At 41.6% G+C, this 22,637-nt stretch overlaps 1 protein-coding gene across 2 annotated transcripts in view; it reads left to right on the top strand.

Annotated features, from left to right (window-relative positions):
- Positions 1–22,162, top strand: part of LOC132347847 (cytochrome b5) — a 28,785-nt gene extending 6,623 nt beyond the window's left edge. The window contains exons 2-5 of one of the 2 annotated variants that reach the window (XM_059894734.1): positions 13,628–13,756; positions 15,518–15,547; positions 19,026–19,060; positions 20,799–22,162. In XM_059894734.1, coding sequence (XP_059750717.1) covers positions 13,628–13,756; positions 15,518–15,547; positions 19,026–19,060; positions 20,799–20,880 — 276 coding nt within the window. In that variant the 3' untranslated portion in view covers positions 20,881–22,162. The remainder of the gene's footprint in view (positions 1–13,627; positions 13,757–15,517; positions 15,548–19,025; positions 19,061–20,798) is intronic. The other variant, XM_059894736.1, reaches the window with a different exon arrangement.
- The last annotated feature ends 475 nt before the right edge of the window (positions 22,163–22,637 follow it).

Below are 22,637 nucleotides of genomic sequence, written 5' to 3'. Positions count from 1 at the left end.
TTCTGTCTCATCCTGCAGTGTCGGAGGCCCCGGGGCCCAGTGTTTTCCACTTTCCCTCAGCCGTCTCATCCAGTGTCACGACTTTAAATGTGCTGACAGCTCCTGGATTTCTATCTCCAGGTCACAAAGATGTCTCTCCTACACTCAGGATTCTTGTATCCGCAACTCATTTTGCATCTCCACTCAGATCTCTAACATGCCTCTCAGACCCAACGTGTTAAAGACTGAACTGACCTTCCCTCACACATCTTGCTGTCACCTTCCCTATCTCAGTGATGACACTTCCACCCATTTGCTCAGGTCGAAAACCCTGGGGTCATGTCTGATCCTTCTCTCTCTCTCACTCCCACACTGAATCCCCCAGAACATTCTGTGGGCTCAACTTTTATAAAGGAGTCAGAATCCGACTAATCTTTCCCCCTCTACGCCGTCTCCCTGCTCTGAGCACCATCACCTCCAGCCTGGTGGCCCTCACCCCTGACTGTGTACTTTTGGTAGTAGAGTGCTATTTTAAGATGTCAGATTCTATCACTTTCCTATTTAAACCCTTCAGTGGCTAATGACACCACCCAATTTAAGACTTCGGATATAGCTGCAGTAATCAAGAAAGCGTGGTCCTGGCAAAGAGACATATACGTAGATCAATGGAACAGAGTAGAGAAACCAGAAATAGACCCATGCAAATACTTTACTTCTGACTTTTGACAGAGATGCAAAAGCAATTTGATGGAGGAAGGACAGCCTTTTCAACAAATGGTTCTGGAACAATTGGACAACAGTAGTCAAAAATATAAATCTTGACCCAAACCTCACACTTTATATAAAAATTAACCCCAAGTAGATCATAGATCTAAATATAAAATTTTAAAATTTTGAAGAGACTTAGGATTAGGCAAAGTTCTTAGACACAACAGCAAAAGCATGATCCATGTAAGAAAAAGTGGATAAATTGGACTTCATAAAAATTAAAAACGCTGTTCTTTAAAAGATCCTGTTAATAGAATGAAATGACAGGGCCATTGACTAGGAGAAAACTTTTTCTCATATCTGACAAGGGACTTATATCCAGAATATATAAAGAATTTTCTAATCTCAACAATAAGGAAACAAATAATCCAAATAGAAAATGGGAAAAATACTTGAATAGACATTTCCTCCAAGAAGATATATGAATGGCAAATGAATACATGAAAAGATGTCCAACATCATTAGCTGCTAAGGAAATGCAAATTAAAACCACAGTGAGATACTATAACATACTTGTTAGAATAAAAAATACTGGTAACCCAAGTTCTAGTGAGGATGTAGAAATGCTGAATTGGTCATGCGTTGCTGGTGAGAATGCAGAATGGTACAGACACTCTGGAAATCAATCTACCTGTTGATTGATTGATTGAAAAAGCTAAACATAGACTTACTATATGACCCAGCAGTAGCACTCCTTGACATTTGTCCTAGAGAAATGAAAATTTATGTCCACATAAAAGCCTGTATGCAAATCCCAGCAACTAGAACAATGCTGGCACAGAGAGAGGACTCAATATTGGTTGATTGAATGAATAAAAGTTTGTAAGTGTAAACAATATCAGACAATTGATACAGAGTGGCTGTTGGGCTGGCAGCTTTATTTGTAAAGCCCCGAACTGGAAACAACTCACATGTTCCTCAGTGGGTCCCTGGTTAGACTGGTACATGCGTAGAGGGAAGACAACTCAGCAGTAAAAAGGGAATAAAGCAACCTGACTGGGTGTCAAGGGTATTACGCTAAGTGAAAAAAGACAGTCTCAAAAGATTGCACACAGTGTGCTTCCATTTCTGTGACATTCTTAGAATGACAAGGTCACAGAAGTGAAGAAGAGATGATAGGTGGTGGGGGAGGGGGACTGCAAAGGGGCAGGAGGGGGAGCCTCCGCCTTTGTGGTGACAGAATGGTCCTGTGTTCTGTGAATCTGCATGTGGGAAAGTGCCACAGACCAGGACCCAAAGATACACCAGACAGACACACAAGTGCACACAACAACTCTAAGTCAGTCTAGGGGCTCCTATTTAAGATATTTGCTGGTTCTGACGATGCATTACAGTTATGGAAAATGTTGCCCATTGAAGGAATCTGAGTGATGGGCGCATGGCACCTCTCTGCAGCTATTTTCAATATAAAGAGTTAAAACAAAAAACACGTTCATCAGCTCCCTCTCTTTCGTGGTTAAAGCCAAGCCTGTAAGGCAGCTACAAGGTCCCACCGCCTTCTGGCACATCCTGCGTCATGCGTGCTGATGCCCTTGCTCTTCTAAGAACGTGCCAGGAACCCTTCCACCATAACCCTTTGCGCTGGAAGGTTATCCCCCAGATAGCAGCATGCTCACTCCTTCACTTTCTCAACGAGGCCTCTCCTGACCCCCCATTTACAGCTGGACATCTGCATTCAGCCCCCTGCATTCTGGACCCCACCACCCTGCTCTGGTTTTTCTTTTTCCTATAGCACATGTCACCTTCTAACATACCGTGTAACCTATTTCTCATGCTTACTGCTTATCTGTCTCCCTCCACTGGAATGTAGACTCTGTGAATGCAGGAATTTTTTTCTGCTTTATTCCCCGGTATATCCCAGCAACTGGAACAATGCTGGCACATAGAAAAGACTCAATAAATAGTTATTTATTGAATGAATAAGCGAAAGTTTACAAGTGTAAAATATTAGAAAATCGATGCAGAATGGCTATTGGGCCAGCGTGGATAATTTCCTGACAGCTTGTTTTATTTCTCCCTTGCCTCCAGTTGCCTGTTTTAGCCAAATTTTTTTATTCTTAACACTAGATATAAAAGGAAAAATAGGCCTAATAATTTGGTATTGAGGAGGACTGGTTCCACCCTCAATCCTCCTTTTCAGTCTCAATTGTAGCCTGTCCTGTCCTCTCATCTTTTGGCCATTCCAACTCAAGATGGATCCTAGCGTAGATAGAGGAATAGCCCCTCTTAGATCATAACCCATCTTCCACTGGGCCCTCAATTTTGGTGGCTTTACTTGTTCTTATGAGGAGCGTTGGGCTGAGCTGGGTCACAAGGCAAGCGGTGTGTGTTCTAACTCTCCTGGCCTCGCTGTCCCCTGCTCTTGTCCCTCGGAGGCAGACCTGTCCCTGCCCCTTCCTCTACCCCAGGGTCCTTACTTCTCAGTCTGGGACTTACTCTTCCCTTCAGAGATCCCAAGAGTTGTTACGTCTCCAATGAACTCACTTATTTTACCTAATGAGATAAGTTTAGTGATGGTAGAATTAAAAATATTGGTCAGGGCACACTGACTAAATGCAAAATTATCTTTGTTTCATGGTAAATTTTGGGCCAAACATTTACTGTCTCAACTCTAAAAGTAACCATGAATGATTTTGCTTCTCTTTCTTTTCAAGGAGAGAACACTATAACAGCACTCTGCAGGATAGTTACCAGCTCACAGCTGCATTGCTTATCTGTTCTCATCCTAATGACCTTTAAGAATTATTTCATGTAGCGAATGTTCTTTGTCCTTATGGTATGTTGTTTCTATTAACTCTTGTCATTGGGTCTGTGGCTTAGTAGGATCAAGCCAGTTGATTTAATCCACAGAAATCTCTTGAAGATGAAGGGCAGGGTGGAAAGAAGGGGTCCCTTGGGGTTTGGGGTTTGGTGCTGGACTTGGCCTCAGCAGTTTACAGGGACCAGGCACTGTGCGAGGTTCTGTTCAAGGTTCTTTCTGGCAGTATTGAATGGGCAGTATTGGATAAGAAAGGGAACGAAATTGATATTGATGGAACACCTATTACATGCCAGGTATTGTACTAGTTATATCACTTAATCTCTGTAGTGTAAGTGGGAGAGGTATCTAATGATGGAGAAATGGAAGCTCAGGAAGAGCTGCTACCTTCCTGGGTTGCTCTGCTAAGACGTGGCAGAGCCGGATCTTGAATTCAGCTTCCTCTGCTTCCAAACCTGGGCTTCTTCCGTAACACAGTACTGCCTGGACGTGGAGGCCAAGACAGCTGGAGACCAAACCGCAACAAAGGTGCAGGGGCTTATGGCCAAATACGTGACTACTGAGGGGTCTGCTTTAACATTTTGTCGAGTGATATGGGGAAGGGTTATCAATAGTAATTGGGAGGTGACATGTGCTTGATTCTCTTTTCTCATTGCCTCCCCCAAACAAAAACAAATGAAAAAATGATCAAGCGGTGCCTTTTTATCCATGTGAAACCGGGTATTTACAGTGCCTGAGTTAAGATCTCCAGTTGAGTTTTATGCTTTTGATGCTGTGCTCACAGGTGAGGTGGAGGACAGCCGACTTTCAGGAAGCCGAGAGTGGCTTATTATTAAGACTGGTGCCTGTGGGCTGGTAGAGGGAGAGTGAGGGGTTTGTGCTGTTCATGCTGGCCAGATTGCTGCATGTCTGCAGTGGTGCTCTCCCTGTCTCGGCTTTGAGCCTCTCTGTTCTAACCATGACAGGTCCATCCGGCATTTTGTCATGGTCGCTCTGCTCTTCAGGAGCCCACAGTGGCCCTCATTGTCTTCCACTTCACACTGGCTCTCAAGGCCCTAATGGTTTGGTCCTTCTAACCATCCAGCCTGTGTTAGGGTTCTCCAGAAAAATAGAACCAATAGGAGATACTCATACATACTTCATATATATATTTATGTATGAAGAGATTTATTGTAAGGAATTGGCTCCCATAATTATGGAGGGTGAGAAGTCCCCCAATCTGCCATCTGCAAGCTGGTGACCCAGGAGAGCTGGTGGAGTGATTGTCTGAGTCTGAAGGCCTGAGAACCAGAGGAGTCAATGGGAGGCTGAGGGCAGGGGAAGGAGAGATGAGAGATCCCAACTCAAATAATGATACAGGAAAACAGGTGAATTCTTCCTTGCTCCACCTTTTGTTCTATTCAAGCTCTGAATGGATTGGATAGTGCCCGCCCACATTGGGCGGGGCCATCTCCTCCGCTGAGTCCACTGATCCAAATGCTAATCTCATCTAGAAACACCTCCCAGAAATCAAGTGTCACCTCAAGTTGACATGTAAAGTAAGCCATCACACAGCCTCACATATTTTACTTTATTCACACTTATCTCTTCATTTGCCCCAAGTATGCCATGCATATTTCAGCCAGTAAGCCTTCATTCGTGTTCATATTCCTCTTGAGCTTATTCATCTTTATCTACTCTATTTATCCAAATACTAACTCTCCTAAAGCAGCCTAGATTATTTTTTAAAAGCATCTACCTTTCTAGACTTCTACTCTGTTCAGTCAACCATTAAGATGATCCCTTAATATTTCTCTAATTTTTTAATGTACATAAAGATCATTGTCCTAATTTGGTTTTAAGTTTCTTGACACAGAGTATGTTTATCTATGTCTTTTATATGTTCAGGACTTAGTACAGTGCCTGCCACATGGTATTTTTTTGACAAAGTGATTGATGTAGTAATTAGAATTAAGCTCAGAAGAACCCCCTTGTGCTTGAACAAGGTAGATGTTTATTCATCTGTCATAAAGAAATGAGCTTTGCAGTCCAGGTCTGGTGTGCTAGCTGTGTTCCATCAAGTCCCCTGGGGCTCTCCTTCTGGCTCACTTCTCACCTATCCCCAGAGTCAGGCCCTCATCGTTATTCTCAAAGGCTGCATTCATTCCCCTTCCAGACAGCAAGATGAAGGAAGGGATGAAGAGAAAGGGCAAAGGGTGCACATCACTCTGAAGGTTCTCCTGACACTTCTGCTCACATTAGGCAGAATTTAACCACATGGCATACCCAGCTGCAAGGGAGGCTGGGAAAATCTTCTAAGTAGCCATTTCCCAGCTAAAAGTTTAAGTGGGTAGGGGGAGGGTCAAAACAATATTTGGGGATGAATATTCTAGCAGCAATATATAAGGTGGTTAAGAATGTGCTGAGGGATCAGAGAGGGGAAGACTAGTTTGGTGGCTGGAGCCATGAGTTTGATGAGAAGCACTTCCCTGGTTTATTTACAAGAATGTAGGGCTTTGCTGTCTTACTAACAAGACCTTCTAACCTTTGACTTCGAAATTTTATAACTTGTTTTTCCAAAGCCTCTAAAATGTAGGAATTCTAGGAGTTAAGTTCAAAGAATAAGTAAAACATATTTTTCTGTATCAAGCCTAAAAGTATCTCATTTATGAAATTATTTGTATTAAAGAGGAATATAACTAGCAAAGACAATTTCAAAGAGATAATATAGACCCATTTTTATTTTCTGGGTAGAGAATCTAAGGAACTGTAAATGGCCATAGAAGCAAACAGTAGGAATGCAGAATGGACCTGGAAGGTATTTTCACTCGATAATCAGTTTCCCAATTAATAGTAGTTACAGACTGCATGTTCAAATCTAGAGTGATTCAACATTTTGATTTTACCCACAACATTTTCTTTCTGATTAAGATTATTGCCTTCATATTAAGTATTTATTGAAAGCATCTGTATCAGGAGTGGCATGTAAGTTTATCTTTTTTATCTTCCCAGCTTTTCTAGATCCATTTTTAATGTATTATTGCTATTTACTGTACTATTAAATATGAAGTAGAATTTACCTATAATATAAAATAATCCTTGATCTTGTGGAATCTCTAATAATGCATTTATTGCTTTATTTAGCATTTCTCTTTGGCTTCATTCTAAAAAGGACGTGAGGCATAACTCTCATTACGTTGACTTTAGAATTCTTGGCCTCGTAACATACAAAAGTTATCCAAGACCTTGCCTTCATTGATTGTAACACTTATTCTGTACCTTACCCCTTATATATTTGTACTTTTGTGGTCTGGTAAAGCACCTTCTGCTCTTTTACTCTTGATATTCTCTTTTTTTTTTCTTTCTCCCCTGTATGTGGGAAACTGGACTCTTACTTTTATTTGAAAAAAAGTTACATGTTGTATGTGGTCTCTCTCTCAGTGCTAGTTATCCCTGAAGTGGAGAATGTCCAGGGGTTAGAGGACGAGGTGCAATCCTCCTAGGGACTGGCCTTCGCCTCTTGAACAGTGCGGTGTAGCATTGCTGGGCCATGAGGGCATTGCATATCAGGTTTGGGTCACGTACTGTTTTGTTATGTCCTAGGGGATACACCATGGAGCTGCGCAGTTTTCAGTGGGCCGCGTGAGATTCTTGGAACTTTGGTTATGAATGAAGCTTATCATGTGGTCCCTGATGGGAGGTGCTGCAAATGTGGGGTTAACCCTGATAACCTTGGTATCTCTCCTGAAGGAAGCAATCCCAGGAACACTTGAACTCCACCTGCACTGAGTGTTTTTTCAGATTAAAGCTGATGCCACCACTTCTTTAATCATCATCACATTATGCAAAGGAGCACCCTTCTCAATGTACTGAGCTCACCTTTATTCACACACACACAATAAATAAATGTTCATGTCTTTCACTGCAAATGAAATGCCTTTTCAGTTTTCACCTAGGTTGTCTCTATCTCTTGAAAAATGTTTGCATTGTCAATAGCTACACTTTCCAATATGGTAGCTAATAGACAAAAATCGCTAGTTAAATTTAAATAAATTAAATAAAATTTACATTATTTTTCAGCTCCATTTCAAATGTTCAGTAGCCACTTGTGGCCACCATATTGGACAGTTTAGATATAGAGCATTTCTATCATTGCAAAACATTCTAAGCACAAATCTGGAGCTCTCACTAAAGCAGCTTTTGTGAAGGAACCACGTTTTTGTTTGTTTGTTTCCATACAGATAGGGTATTTGGTGCAATCATTTACATCACTATTCCAAGCCATTTCTGAATTCACATCTTATTGGAAACCAAATTTCTAATGTCTGGCACTCCTTGCGAGAGCACCGGAATCACAACTAACTGCTGAACAGTCATTGACAGGAAAACACTGGAACTCACCAAAAATGATACCCCACATCTAAAGACAAAGGAGAAGCCACAATGAAACGGTACAAGGGGCACGATCACGATAAAATCAAATCCCATAACCGCTGGGTGGGCGGCTCACAAACTGGAGAACAGTACCACAGAAGTCCACCCACTGGAGTGAAGGTTCTGAGCCCCACATCAGGCTTCCCAACCTGGGGGTCTGGCAATGGGAGGAGGAATCCCCAGAGAATCGGACTTTGAAGGCTGGTGGGATTTGATTGCAGGACTTCGACAGGACTGAGGGAAACAGAGACTGCACTCTTGGAGGGCACACACAAAGTCTTGTGTGTACCAGGACCCAGGGGGAAGGAGCAGTGAGCCCACAGTAGACTGAACCAGACCTACCTGCTGGTGTTGGAGGGTCTCCTGCAGAGGCGGGGGGTGGCTGTGGCTCACCGCGGGGACAAGGACACTGGCAGCAGAAGTTCTGGGAAGTACTCATTGGCATGAGCCCTCCAGGAGTCAACCATTAGTCCCACCAAAGAGCCTGTAGCCTCCAGTGCTGGGGCGCCTCTGGCCAAACAACCACCAGGGAGGGAACCCAGCCCCACCCATCAGCAGACAAGCAGATTAAAGTTTTACTGAGTTCTGCCCACCAGAGCAACAGCCAGCTCTACCCACCACCAGGCCCTCCCTGCAGGAAGCTTGCACAAGCCTCTTAGATAGCCTCATCCACCAGAGGGCAGACACAATCACAGAGAGATAGACAAAATGAAAAGGCAGAGGATTATGTCCCAGATGAAGGAACAAGGTAAAACCCCAGAAAAACAACTAAATGAAGTGGAGATAGGCAACCTTCCAGAAAAAGAATGCAGAATAATGATAGTGAAGATGATCCAGGACCTTGGAAAAAGAATGGAGGCAAAAATCGAGAAGATGCAAGAAATGTTTAACAAAGACCTAGAAGAATTAACAAACAAACAGAGATGAACAATACAATAAGTGAAATGAAAAATACACTAGAAGGAATCAGTAGCAGAATAACTGAGGCAGAAGAACGGGTAAGTGACCTGGAAGACAGAATGGTAGCAATCACTGCCGTGGGTCACACATGAATAGTCAAAACTATGAGGCTATATCTGTGTTTTTCTTCTTTTTTTTTAAAAAAAAATTATTTATTTATTTATTTATTTATGGCTGTGTTGGGTCTTCATTTCTGTGCGAGGGCTTTCTCTAGTTGCGGCAAGCGGGGGCCACTCTTCATCGCGGTGCGCGGGCCTTTCACTGTCGTGGCCTCTCCCGTTGCGGGGCACAGGCTCCAGACGCGCAGGCTCAGTAGCTGTGGCTCACGGGCCTAGTTGCTCCGCGGCATGTGGGATCTTCCCGGACCAGGGCTCGAACCCGTGTCCCCTGCATTGGCAGGCAGATTCTCAACCACTGCGCGACCAGGGAAGCCCTGTGTTTTTCTTCTTTGACCTCAAATTAAATGTATGCTTTTTCAGGATCAAATCATGTCTATTTTTCATGTACTTTTGTGTGTCCCATGCAATGCTTTGCACATAGTATTCATAAATATTTTGATTAAATGAATTAAACAACAGTTGAATATGAAATTATATGGTTTCTGAATGGTAAGAACTATTATAGTTCAGGAGAAGGAAAGGGGTGTGAACTAGAATAGTTGGAATGGGAAAGTTGTTGTCAGTCACTTAACCAGTTGTATATACTAGTTCTAAGACCAATGTGTAATCAGTGGTGCACATCTCCTTTATTTATCCAAACTTGCTTACAAATATTTCTTTGTATCTGCCATGTGCCAGGCATTGAACTAGGTATTGGGCAGCAGGGATGAGTAAGACGGACAAAGGCCTCTGTCCTCATGAATCTTACAAACGATTGACAAAATAGAGCTTCAGGAGTACTAGGTGCTGTGAAGGAAAGAGCAGGGAGGGGATAGAGACCGTGGTGTGAGGACGGGGCAGGCCCTTCTGGACGGGCAACTCAGCGAAGGGCTCTGAAAAGCTGACATGTGAGCAGGGATAAACGAGGGGACAGATGAAATCTCATCAAGGTTTGGGAGAAGAGCATTCCACACAGAGGCAAACGTAGGGGTTCTGAGATGGGGAACTAGTTTGGCAAGTCTGAGGGCCTGTCAGAAGACCTGTCACTGAAGTGTGTCTGTTTTGCTTTTCGATTTTACCTGTTACCTCTCTCGCTTCCACTATGACCAGCTACCCTGGACTAAGCTGACATCTGAAAATCCTTACGGCATGATGGAGGAAGCACAGTCGATCGTGGGAAGGATCGAGAAGAAGCAGGAGACCCGTTAGGGGTCAGTTGTGGTTGTCCATTCAGGAGATGCTGGTTTGGTCTAAGGTGGTAGCATTGGAAGTGGGGAGAGGTGGTTGGGTTCTGAATATGTTTTGAAGATAGCCAGCTGGATTTGCTGATGGATGGGAGTGAGAAGGAAAGAGGAATGAAGTTTGATTTCTAGTGTTTGGCTGCAGCAACTGTATGCGTGGTGGCAACATTCACTGAGAATAGAAAGACTGGGAAGAAGTGTATCTGGGGGCAAAGTAAAACGTTCGGTTTTGGTTATGTTATGTTCAGGATGCTCATTAGACATTGAGTGAACAGGTAAGTAGGCTGTTGCATGTGGGAGAAGTCTGGAGCTCAAAGGAAGCCTAATGAACTGCACTCACTAGAGAACAGGTCATATTCTGGGTCGGAGACCTGGTAAGATCACCAGGAGAGCTAGTACAGGTGGAATGGGAGAGCGCCAAGGACTGAGCACTGGGGTTGAGACTCGGAGAAGATCAGGAGAGGAAATAAAGTTGAAGGGAAACTAGGAGAGCCTGTTGTACTGGAAGCCACTTGAAGAAAGCATTTCAAGGAGAACAGATCCACTGTGCCAGCATCGCTGAAAGCATTTATGCCGTGAGCAGTAGAAAAGACAGTTGTAATTTCAGGACCTGGTAGCCACCATTCTCTTTATACCACAAGAATTTACCGTGTCTTTCTGAAAGTGTTCTTAGGAATGGGTAGAGATTGTGACAGTTGATGTCTTCTGAATTATGGACTATGCCAGTGTTTCATCTTTTAAAATCTATTTCCTGTTTATTTGCTTGCAAATAACCCTTATATACAAAAAGATGTAAAAAATGAAAGCTATTTCCAGTTATTTTACTGGTGTTCCCTAGTTTGTATCTGGAGATTCTCATATGTTATCAGCGCAAGGTGGTACTTGGGGACCTTATAATAAGTAGAGATTTCACAGAAGCAGACAGGGAATTATGCACATGGAAAATGGAATCTTCCTCTGGAAAAATGGGATATTTTTTGTTAGAAGGACAATTCCAGTGGGAATGGCTTGTTTTGCCATGGCTGCTGCCGGTTCTGTCCTTCCTGGGTCCTCCTACCATCACCCCTGACGTTCCCTCCTGTCTTTCTCTCTCTCTGGGCTCTACAGCGGCTGACTGCCTGCACACGGTGGGATGAATGGAGGTCCTAGCGAGCGACTCTTTACCAGGACAGATTTCTGATACAGACTTCACCAGAGTTTGTCTCAGACTCTTTTTTGTTACCTCTAATCTTGCCTGCCTGTAACTAGGCATTTTGGTCTTTTCCTTAATCTTTTAGAAAATCCTCAGATAATTTTGCTTTGCATGCCTGTTCTTCTGTCACTTTCCTTTTTCAAAGCCTTGCCTTTTCTTTGGGCTACCCCAAATTCTATAACCTGCCCCAAAGATAGTAGTATGTTCTCTGAGAGTTTCTGGAAAGAAATGGGAGACATAGACCGTCTCTGGGAATAACCAAGATGGCGCCAACACCAGCATTCCCAGTTTTCTTTGTGACTTTCGGGCGCCAGCAGGTAAGGAAGAGCGTTTCTTTTAGTCTTCAAATGTGATGGGTGCTTATTAAAACGGCAGCATGAACTTAGTCACAAGAGTGAGGACAGTGACAAGATGAATTGTGGAGTTCCACACCATCATGATTTAGACTTGATTTCCTTGGCAATGTGTCTCTCTCTGTTTGTCTCTCCCTGCACGTAACAAGCCAGTCCCGTATTTATTGTCTTCTCAAGACTTGAATTATTTTTTTCCAAAAATCAATTTTTAGGCTTTGTTTCCTTACTAATTGTTTAAAAAAATCCAAAAAAATCTAAAAAAGTAGAACAAATGTATTTTAGCATCAATTCATTTATTCTATATTTTTTCCTAAACAGTGGTCATTCAAACCAATATAACCCAAGATGTTTCTCTCATTCTCTTTTTTTTCCTTAGAAAACTGCCTTATAAATGGTTTAGGCAGCGTCTAAATCATAAATGGTTACATGTGTACATGCATACACATATGCATAATGCATGCACACTTGCACATGCAATGCATGTGTGCATACATACATGTAGACACGTACTTTTTTGTTTCCTGTGCTTGACGAGAAATTCAGTTGAGAAGTTGTCCTTTTGTTTTAGGTGAAGACTATTGTGTTACTGTCTATGAAGTAGAATGTTTACTTCATTTTAGCACTTTAAAGATAAAATTCTATATATATATATTTTTTAATAAATTTATTTTATTTACTTACTTTTGGCTGTTTTGGGTCTTCGTTGCTGCACGTGGGCTTTCTCTAGTTGCAGCGAGCGGGGGCTACTCTTCGTTGCGGTGTGCGGGGCTTCTCATTGCGGTGGCTTCTCTTGTTGCAGAGCACGGGCTCTAGGCGCGCAGGCTTCAGTAGTTGTGGCGCGTGGGCTCAGTAGTTGTGGCTCATGGGCTCTAGAGTGCAGGCTCAGTAATTGTGGCGCACGGGCTTAGATACTCCACGGCATGTGGGATCTTCCTGGAAAAGGGCTCAAACCCATGTCGCCTGCACTGGCAGGCGGATTCTTAACCACTGCGCCACCAGGGAAGTCCCAAAATTCTGTATTTTTAAAACTTGTATGATTTTATGATTGTTTACAAAAGGCCAATCTATGTTTTTAACCTCATTTGAAATTTTCCTTTGAAGATAGGCTGTAATTGGAAAATAATGATTTCATTTGGGAGACTTGTCTATGGTCACATATCTTTAACAGGACCCAAAAGTTAAGGAACTCATGAATGAAGCCACCCACACAGAAGAAACAACAATCTGTGAATTTGCATAATTTGTGGGTGCTGCGTAAGTTAGTCGTTTTGTGTCTCCCACGTTGTTGCTTCTGTGCCTGTCAGGCTGTGCCTAAGAATAAACAGACTGTTCGAGAATTAACAAACCACATTTGTCATTGCCACGGTCTTGGGGATGCATCAGGAAGCTTCAGGCTGGCTTTCAGAGTGAGCCAGTCAACAGCCTGTACCTCCAGGGCGGCTTCCCATGTTTAAGTGGATTCTAATATTCTGTGGCCCAGTGGAAGGCTTTTAAATAAGTGTGGAAATGCGTACAAGATGTAGGTTGGATAAAGACTGAGAAAAGCTTTTTGAGATTTTGAGAGCTTTATGGAAAAGCAAAGAGGACATTCCCAAAGGATGAAAAATGTGTGCCTAATGGTTTTATTGCCATGTGAATAACCGGGAAATAAATGTCTTACTATTGGAGAAAGTTTGTCTGCACTTTCAAGTAGGAAACTGAATACAAAGGAATTGTTTTCACCCAGGTTATGAATGATTTATTTTGCTACATTGTCATCTGTGACTTCTGGAGTAGCCTATTTGGTTAAGTAAACTGGCCACTTCCTTTTAATTCATTTGCCTGGAAAACATACTCATTTTTCTGTCTGTCTGTCCTTCAAACAGCACCCCGGTGGGGAAGAAGTCTTGAGGGAACAAGCTGGAGGTGATGCTACTGAAAACTTTGAGGATGTCGGACACTCTACGGATGCTCGAGAATTGTCCAAAACGTTTATCATTGGGGAGCTGCATCCAGTAAGCACCTTTTGGGGGCCTTGTTTCTCTTTAAGGCTGTGGGCTGACCTTACTCAAATCTGTAGACTTGCATTTTACAAAATTTAAAAAGGAAAAAAGCAAAAAACAATTGCTCCTGACTTTAGAAATAAATTGACCAGAAATTTCTTTGTATTTCCTTGGTTGCACTTTTCACCAGCACTTAGAATCCTCTCACTCCAGGGTCATGTCCTGGGGACGGTGCATCTCAGACTCTGAAGTTTCCCTGAGCAGCAGATTTTAGAAGGTGGGGGTATTGACCCAGAGTAGTGTTATTTTGTCTTTTTTTCTTTTTTGACCAAAATATTTTTCTTAAGAAGCTCCTTTCTACTTTCATTAGTTTGAGGATATTTAAATTCTAAAAAATGATTTAGAAATTTAAAAAAAATCAACTATGTTAAATGAATAAACTCTGCCTTCTGTAAAACCCACACGTGGTCCTCATCCTTCTCACTCTACCTGAGACCTTTGAGAACATCACCTTTGGTGGCAAGCCATGGACTGATTTTGCAAAAATGTAGGCTTGTTTTGGCTTTTATGTAAACCCAGGGCTGTAATAGGAATTTAGGCCCTTCTGCAGCATTTCAAAATGTACATTTATAACTCCACTCGTCTGTCAACCAAAGTTATCCGGAATATAGCTGCAAACTTGGAGATGTGCAAACTTGGAATCTGGAGCAGACAGGTAGATCCCTCTCACCTCTAGAGAGAGCCTGGACCTCTCCTCCGAGCCAGTGCCTTCCTTTCTCCTCCCCCAGCTCTGGGCACGTTACCAGTGGCCAACCTGAAGGGGTGAAGGTGCTCCTAGAAGCGGGCTCCAACAAGAAAAAAACATAGCAAATAGCCTCAACCCCAGTGAGCACACCTAGAAACCATATGAAAAACAGCCATGCAAAAAGTTTTGTTGCGTCTGATTGATGCTTCTTGTAGTGACTGTGAATAAAGGAAGGGTTGAAGTAGGCTCTTTGGGGAATGCCTGAAGGTAGGAAATCTGTTTTAGAGCAGTTTCCATTGAGTGGGACGTGGGTTTTTTGGTGGTGGGAGATGGTACTTTGAGAAAGGAAGCTTCATGTGTCAGGAAGGTTTATTCATCCACATATTTTCATCTTTATCTTCTGTGTCACCAAAGCGAAATAGTTGTATGGTAATTGGAAAGGCCTGCCCTTAAAATGTTGCATCCTGTCCTTATTCTTTCCATTCCAAAGCTTGTGAGGGTAGAGCAGGTGGGATTTCAGGCTGTGACTGCAGCATTTCTGCCTCACCTGTGATCACCCTTTAGAGAGTAGATGATAACCCTATAATTGGGAGACTACAGGAATTCACTGAGGATACCACACAAATTACACACACAGAAATTACACACACAGAAATTACACACACACACACACACCCACCCCACCTCCCCACCTCAAAGTGAATTTCAGAGGATAGAAGGGAAGAATCTAATTAGGTCTCAGCTGCTCCCTGAATTACAGATCAGAATCCGGGTCTCATAAATATATATACAGATCAGCATATAAATATGACTATCATGGATGCTATTTTAAACTTTGGAATGCCAGATTGAAATAAAGCTAGGCACTTAACCTGCTATTAATTTTTGCAGTCAGATGGATCAAACTGTGTATTTGATAACCTAGATGGAACCTAAAATGCTAATTACTGAATAATAATTTTTTTTTACTTTGGAAATGGTAGTTTTTCCTTTCATAATGGAGCTTACTTTTTTTTTTTTAATTGCAGGATGACAGGTCAAAGATAACCAAGCCTTCGGTAAGTGTGACCATCTCCAGTATCTCGATGGCTTTAGTTATCTGCACTGTATTTCATACCTGTCAAACTGGAAGGCATTTATTTACCTGAGGCCAGCATAGGTCTTTCTAGGTTAGATGAATATGTACCCTGTTGTCTCAGCAAAATTTTTTGTTTGTTTAGGCCGGTCAGTATATTTCATTAGGATAGCTTGTGTATTCTCTTCACAAGACTCTCAATACTTAAAATAACTTTTTCACCATAATTATCAACAGATACCTTTTGAAGAGCTACTTTTTATAAGTAGCATTGTGCTTCTGATCTGAAAGATTTGACATAAGCCTTCTTTTCAGAGAACTTAAAATCTGAGCAGAGGTCTTAATACTTAAACCTTTAAGGACACTACCTATGTCTTCTTCATCTCCACGTCTCTGGGACATAGTAGGTGTTCGGTAAATATTTGTTGGTTGAATTTAATGCTAATTAAAGAACTTTTTGATGTATTTTTCCTTAAGAAAGGAAAATAATTCTAGTAGTGCTACTTTTATGCCCTGGTTCACTAGCCCTTCTCTCTGAACTGATCACCTCACTAGATGACTTAGTACCTTTTTTGAGGCTCCTTTTTGGACGGTTGAAATTCTGTGATACATGAAGTTTTTTGCTTTTTCTCCAAAGTCTGTCAGGGAAAAAGTGTAATTTTTCCCATTAGGTGTTCAGTATGTTAGTAAGCTTGGTGCATATCATTCAGCTGTAGTAAAACAAGGATTTGCTAAGGCCTGTTACCTGAACTTGGAACTAATGTAGGTCCAACCATGTCCTGAACCACGATTCCTACCAGCAGAAAGCACCAGTTAGAGCTAAGATCTCCTGCATAACTGTTTTACTTCTGAGAGTCAGACTCTTCCTTTAGAACATATGTGACTTTGCTGACTTTAGAGCAGAACTGGAGGAATATGGGACAGGAACTTGCTATTTTTCTTAGAGGCCAGAAGCAAACACAGTGAAAGAAAATACATGACCACTTTCCTAGATTTATCTTTTCTGTGCTTCTCGTTTATCAGAAGAGAGTGTTCCTTTTTGGGTGTGTCTTATAACCATTCCATCTATCTCCAGTCTGATAAATGTACACCGTGGTCTGAATTTTTGAAATTTTGCCTGCTGAAAATATTCGAATTGTGCAATAAGCTGCACCAAAGATTATTAGCTTGAACCTGCCCAAAGGGAAACAGGTGAAGTTGCCAAGTTAAGATATCTGTAGACACAGAGACGCATTTTTAAGTAAGGAAATCCATATCTATCAATTTGACATGGATGATATCATTAGTGGCAATACCTACTGATAGATTTTTGTGGTTGCAGTTTTCAGAACATTGCTCTGTTAGTGAATTGATTTGGTTCTCATGATATCATGGGGGAATCCCTGGACCTTCTAGGGAAGGTGAAAGCAATGAAACTCAACCTTGTTCCAAGCTTTGACCTTGTTCAAGGTCACACAGTGCAGAACCACTGCTAGCACCCACTTAAGGCTTGGCAGTTGCAAGTCTCTCATGCCTCTGTAGGCTCTAGCCTTTGCATGAAAGGCATCACTCCATCAGCAGTATTTTTAGGAAAGCCTTCCAGTGAAGAAATAGGCTAAGTGAGATGAAGTTATAAATGAGGTGTCTTTGATTTGCAAAAGCTCGATGGGCTTTGCATGCTTTTATTGAGAGCTTATCATGTACTGATTTCATTATTAACCTTTTCCTACTTGAAATTGAACCCCTCAAGGTCACGGAGTGAACAGAAGGCACAGCCTGTAATAAAGACCAGAGTCTTTTTCCCCTGTTCTGACAAATTTGTTAGTTACATACCAAAACCCAACTGTGGCCCAAGTGCTAAGTGGTAATTCAAACTTGCCTTAACTCTTAAGCATCCCTGGGTTAAGAGCCTAACAGATCATAAGCAATCAAACATGCATATTATCTTTTACAGTTCAGCTCTTTAGAGGATCATTGTTGTTGCTGGTGGTGACGATGCACTAGTAGTGGAAGGCAAGCCAGCCAAGTTTCCATGCAGAGTTGTCAGCATGTTTGGTGAAATGCATGTGCTCAGTATAACAAAATAACAGATCCGTGTTTGCCTTCTGTTTACTATTTCAGGCTTAGCTTTCTAGTGTGACAATAACATTTTACCTTAAATGAACTGTTGCATTTGTTTCAGAACTGATTATGTCTTTCTTTATATGTCTCTAATAGCTAAATAATATTTTCTCATTGTCCAGTTACTTCTAGTAATCCTTATTAATTTTATTCATCTATACGAAATTTGAAACCTAATCTTGCAGTAGTTACGAATACTTTTTGTAGTCTCTAAGATTTAATATTGCTTAAAAAGATAATAACTGAAGTTTTCTTTTAAATGACTATTTTTTTCCCTCCTCCTGTGTCAGGAATCTTAAAGGCCATGTTACCAGGTTGGTGGGTCTCATAACTGCTTTGCTTGCTCTTCCTGGAAGGTTTCTGCCTTTTCACGGGAATGTCTTTAACTCGCCTTGCTGTGTGTAGCTCTGCCTCACTGCAAATCGCTGATTGTTTTGCTAACGGTTTTTTATCTTGTGTTTTGGGAAACTACAGAGATAGAACTCTCTGTGAAGCTGCCTTATTTCTGGCTACCTTTCTTTGAGGCACTAATACTTCTGCTGGTGTGGCGCTTCAAAAGAATGCTTCTTAACAAGTTTTTAAGCCTGAAAAAGCTTACATTTCACTAGGCCTTAGTTACCCCACTGTTTGGGGAAGTATGCATCTTCCTAGAGCCATCCATAGTTCATTTTCATGGTACTGACAGGAAGGACCCCTCTCAGAAAGTGCTGGAAAGTAATACAGGCTGTAGCTGTGAAAGACCGTGGCATTTGAAGGTTTCTTGGTGGGTGACAGTGTGAAGTCAGCCTGTGAGGCCTCCAGTGTCTTTTTAGAGCCTTCTTGACAGAGTTAAAGAAGGCCAGGAAAGGTGGTCCAGACTGTTATAATTTAAATGATACTTCTTATTTTTTCTTTTTGGTTGGCATGTCTTTTTATATAATCTGGGTACACTTTTACTTCATATGAGATTTGATGAAGTAACTGATGTTTTTATCGAACATTTCATTCATGCTTTTGAAGAATGAAACTTAAAGATAATGAAACCTTAAAGACAGTGATAGGTTCTGTGTATGTATAAATGATACCTGTGTTCGGTTTCTATGTTAAAGTATTTAGATGTGCAGAATATTTTAGGTAACCTATTTTTAACATTTTCTTTCAAATTATCTAATTTTTTTCTTCTGAAAAAATGGTGAAATTAGGTATTCAGGTGAGAAGTTTATGATATAATTTTCCCTTTCAACTTTTTTTGAAGAATGCACTGAATAAGAAGAATGAATTGAATAAACTATTGTGATCTTGTTTTAAAACAGGTTTTAGTCAATTGAATAAATGTTTAGATGTTCCCTTTAACTTACTTTACTTTTTCTCTTGTGTTTCAGGAAACTCTTATTACTACTATTGATTCTAATTCCAGGTATGTGGTAGTTTTCTTTAAAAGCATTACTGTGGTCAGAAGGCTCCTAGAATCAGAGTTGGACTGGGGGCCTGTCCCCTCATCCGAGGCGCCGCTGTTGCTCCGGCTCCCACCGTGTGCCTCTCAGTGGACAGGCCAGGGGTCATCTCCACTTAGCACCCAGACCACCCAGGGCCTTCCGTCCGCAACTGTCTGACAGCTCCGACCGTGGGCACTTCAGAGCGACCCCGGAGCTCACCCTCCAGCTGCATCCACCTTAAGGAACAGAACAAATGTAGTCTCCTGTTCCCCCGTGGCAGTCCTGTGGCCCGGGCAATCTTTTAATCTCCAGGCAGACATTCCTCATTTCCTTCCTCATTTGATATGTGGTCAGTTTCTTAAATTGTCATGATTATATCTCCCTAAGCATGGCTCAGTTTTCCCTTGTCCCTTTTCTAGGTTGGTCTTAAAATTGAACCCAGTAATCCAAGTGTAGCATGAATCACTTGTTCTAGGGACTAGATTGCTTTATTATACTTTAAGATCATAATGACATTTTTGGCAGCTCTACCATCCTGGCTTGTTTAATTGCCATTATATACATCTTTTGTGGACCCAAGCTCAAAGCTACACAGTCCTGCTTATTAATTTCGCCCTGTCAAATTTTGCTGCCCCCAGGCTGTCGGTGTTCTGGTACATTCCCTGCAGTATTTCCTTATTTCTTCTTGCTTTCCCCTGAAATGTCAGTCTCCTTCTAAATGGAAACTGAAAACCTACCAAATTACACTGTAATCCTTTTGCAGTTTAAATCTTTATTTTGAACTTGATCTTTGAATGGGTTGATATGTGAGGAATATTAAAGGGTAGAAACTTTGACAGAAAATACATACGTAGCTGTTACCAGCTCTTTATTCAGGTTCTAAAACCTATACATTAATTTCTGTTTTGTAAGAAATTATAGGTTCAAATCTGTATTGAAGATCATCCTAACCCTGCCCCTGATATCATCTGTCATTTATAGTAGATCAAAAATTCTATGCATCAGGACTGAACAGTGTGTAAATTAGGGATTTTTGTGAATTTACACCTATGGACCACAGGTTAAATAATTTGGGCATGTTGTTTATTAACACGTTAAACCTACTACACACATGTAAAGAGTAGATTTTCAAAACAAAATCACAGAATGTTGAGCTGTGGTGCTAGTAGCAACCGTAGTAATCCCATGCTTCAAACTCCTTAACTTTATGCTCAGGAGACGTGATTTGCCCTTGGCTATAGAGCTTGCTGATGGCTCTCTTGAAATGAGAACCTTGGTCTTCTGGTTCTCAGTTCAGTGCCATTTTCAATTCTTCACTTATGGGTGTAACTAGAATAAAACCTGCTAGGAATATTCACTTTCGTGAACTTGTGATGTATAACCCAGAGTTGATGTCTTTTCGATAAGTCACTAGTTCTAGGTGGCATCTGTTGGGGGAGTGATTCATAGCTCTTTGTATAAGTACATAGAAACAGATCTAAATGGAACTGGGAGGACATTAGTTTTCTTATAAGGCTGGAAGGACAGACCAGTTGCCAGTACACCAGGACATGTGTTGCACTCACTGCACTTTCAGCAATTCAGAGTTACCTTTTCATCCAAAAAGGTTAGAGAGGTAATAAAAACATGCCATGGTGACTTCCATGGTAAAGAGAAGGAGCACAGTCTCGAGTCCCCTCCTTCGAACACCATGCAAGCGTCACTGCTGTTTCTTTCCAGCTGGTGGACCAATTGGGTGATCCCAGCCATCTCAGCACTGGTTGTAGCCCTGATGTATCACTTCTACACATCGGAACACTAAACACGTTCTCAGAAGCCAATGGAAGAAAAGACTGCTTTGGTCTGGGGAGAAAGAAGTCACCGTTAACTGCTTCAACTGACAGAACCCTTCACCTGAAAATGATTTGAATACACCTGTTTTCCTTTCCTCCTACATTAGACACAAAACAAACCGAAAAGAACTGTTCTTTCTAGTCCTGAACTTTTAGAGTATGCCTTTTTATTCATCAGCTTTGTTCTGATGTTCCATCACTATGTCATTTGCTTATTGTGGGCACAATCTTTTAAAACATACCACTGTGTTTGGCTGTCTGTTTGATATGTAATTGTCTTTAATGTTTGGAATCTGATTATTTGGCAGTCATTTAATGTGCTAATCTTTCAGATCCAAGTTGTCTGTCTGATGTGAGTAGGGGTGTCCTTGGATCTCTTCTTGTGCTGCTTCATCTAATTGAATAATCAGGTATTGCATGTTTCCAATGTAGTTTTTTTTTTAACAAGGAAATTAAGGAAGGCCCAGAAATAATAGCTTAAAGATTTCTAATAATTGTTCTACTTGAACAATCATATAGATGATAAAAAGAGAAAGTGGCCTGCAAGACCTAGAAAAGATACTCCATCTTTTCTTTGATTGAAAACACCAGCAACATCAACAAAAGCCTGTGAACCATGAGAGAACATTACCACTGTCCCTTCTCTCAGCGTAAACATGTCATTCCGAAGAGATTCTCAGTTATACGGGTTCTCAGGTTTTACAGACCCCTCCTTCAGAGGTGAAAACTGTTTACGTGCTCCTGTAAAGAAATGGTGATTCCCTAATTTGTAAAAACACACATTTGAAAGAGATTGTGGGACATTTGGAATCTGATTTTTGAATAAATTTAGCTCTGGTGATGGGCCATGAAGAACTCTGGTATGGACTGATTCAGTGGATTGATTCAGTTATCCCGTCTTTGTTTATTATTCTCTGCCCAGTGCTTTTTTCTTTAAATGTCGAAACTTGAGAGATGAATTTATAGACTCGAAGTACTTTGTAGTTAGCGATGATTGTCCATTGGCCTGCTAGCCGACTGACGAGCCATGGAGTTCTTCAGAAATAACTAAACACATTGGAAAGGAATTTGTTTAAATTACAGAGCATAGATTTTTATAATCAATGACATGTATCACCCTCTGCCTTTTTTGTCACTGGAAGTTAGAGCGAATGTAGGAGGGCAGTGGGGCAGCTGTCTCTATCACATGGGAAAATACCTTGCAGAGGAATCCTTTGTTTAGATTTTAATAAACATAAGCCTGGAACAAAATCATGCCTCTTGTAATGGACTTGAAGTGCCCAACACATCCCTCTGCGTTTTGATACATCGACAGATGAGTCAGCAGGCTCTGCTGTAACGTGCTGTCATGACTGTGTAATCATGGATAGGTCAGTAGCTAAATAAAAATGACTGTGGGACCTTCACTCTGCTTTTTGATGCTACCGTATCAAGGATATCCATGTCGAGTTCCACAGTTCTTCCTCTAAGATAGGAGAGCAGTCGGTTCACTGCTCCGGGCGTGGTTTTCAGCATCATTATGAAGGGTGTGTCTGGAAATAAACAGTATAACCAAAGGGATTAAGGCAAGAAATTAGTGCCCTGGTGAGTGTTTCTGCATCTGCCCTCTCCCACTCCCCCACCCCACCGCACCATAGATAGGGGCTCTGCAGGTTCCTCTGAAGCTTGGAATGAAATGACCACCAAGCTTGCACTCCTCTCCCTGGCCCACACGTGCAGTGAATGT

The sequence above is a fragment of the Balaenoptera ricei genome, chromosome 14 (genome assembly GCF_028023285.1).
Source record: "Balaenoptera ricei isolate mBalRic1 chromosome 14, mBalRic1.hap2, whole genome shotgun sequence".
Lineage (NCBI taxonomy): Eukaryota > Metazoa > Chordata > Mammalia > Artiodactyla > Balaenopteridae > Balaenoptera > Balaenoptera ricei.
The sequence above is the reverse complement of the archived record's forward strand: the minus strand, read 5'-3'. Positions and strand labels throughout refer to the sequence as shown.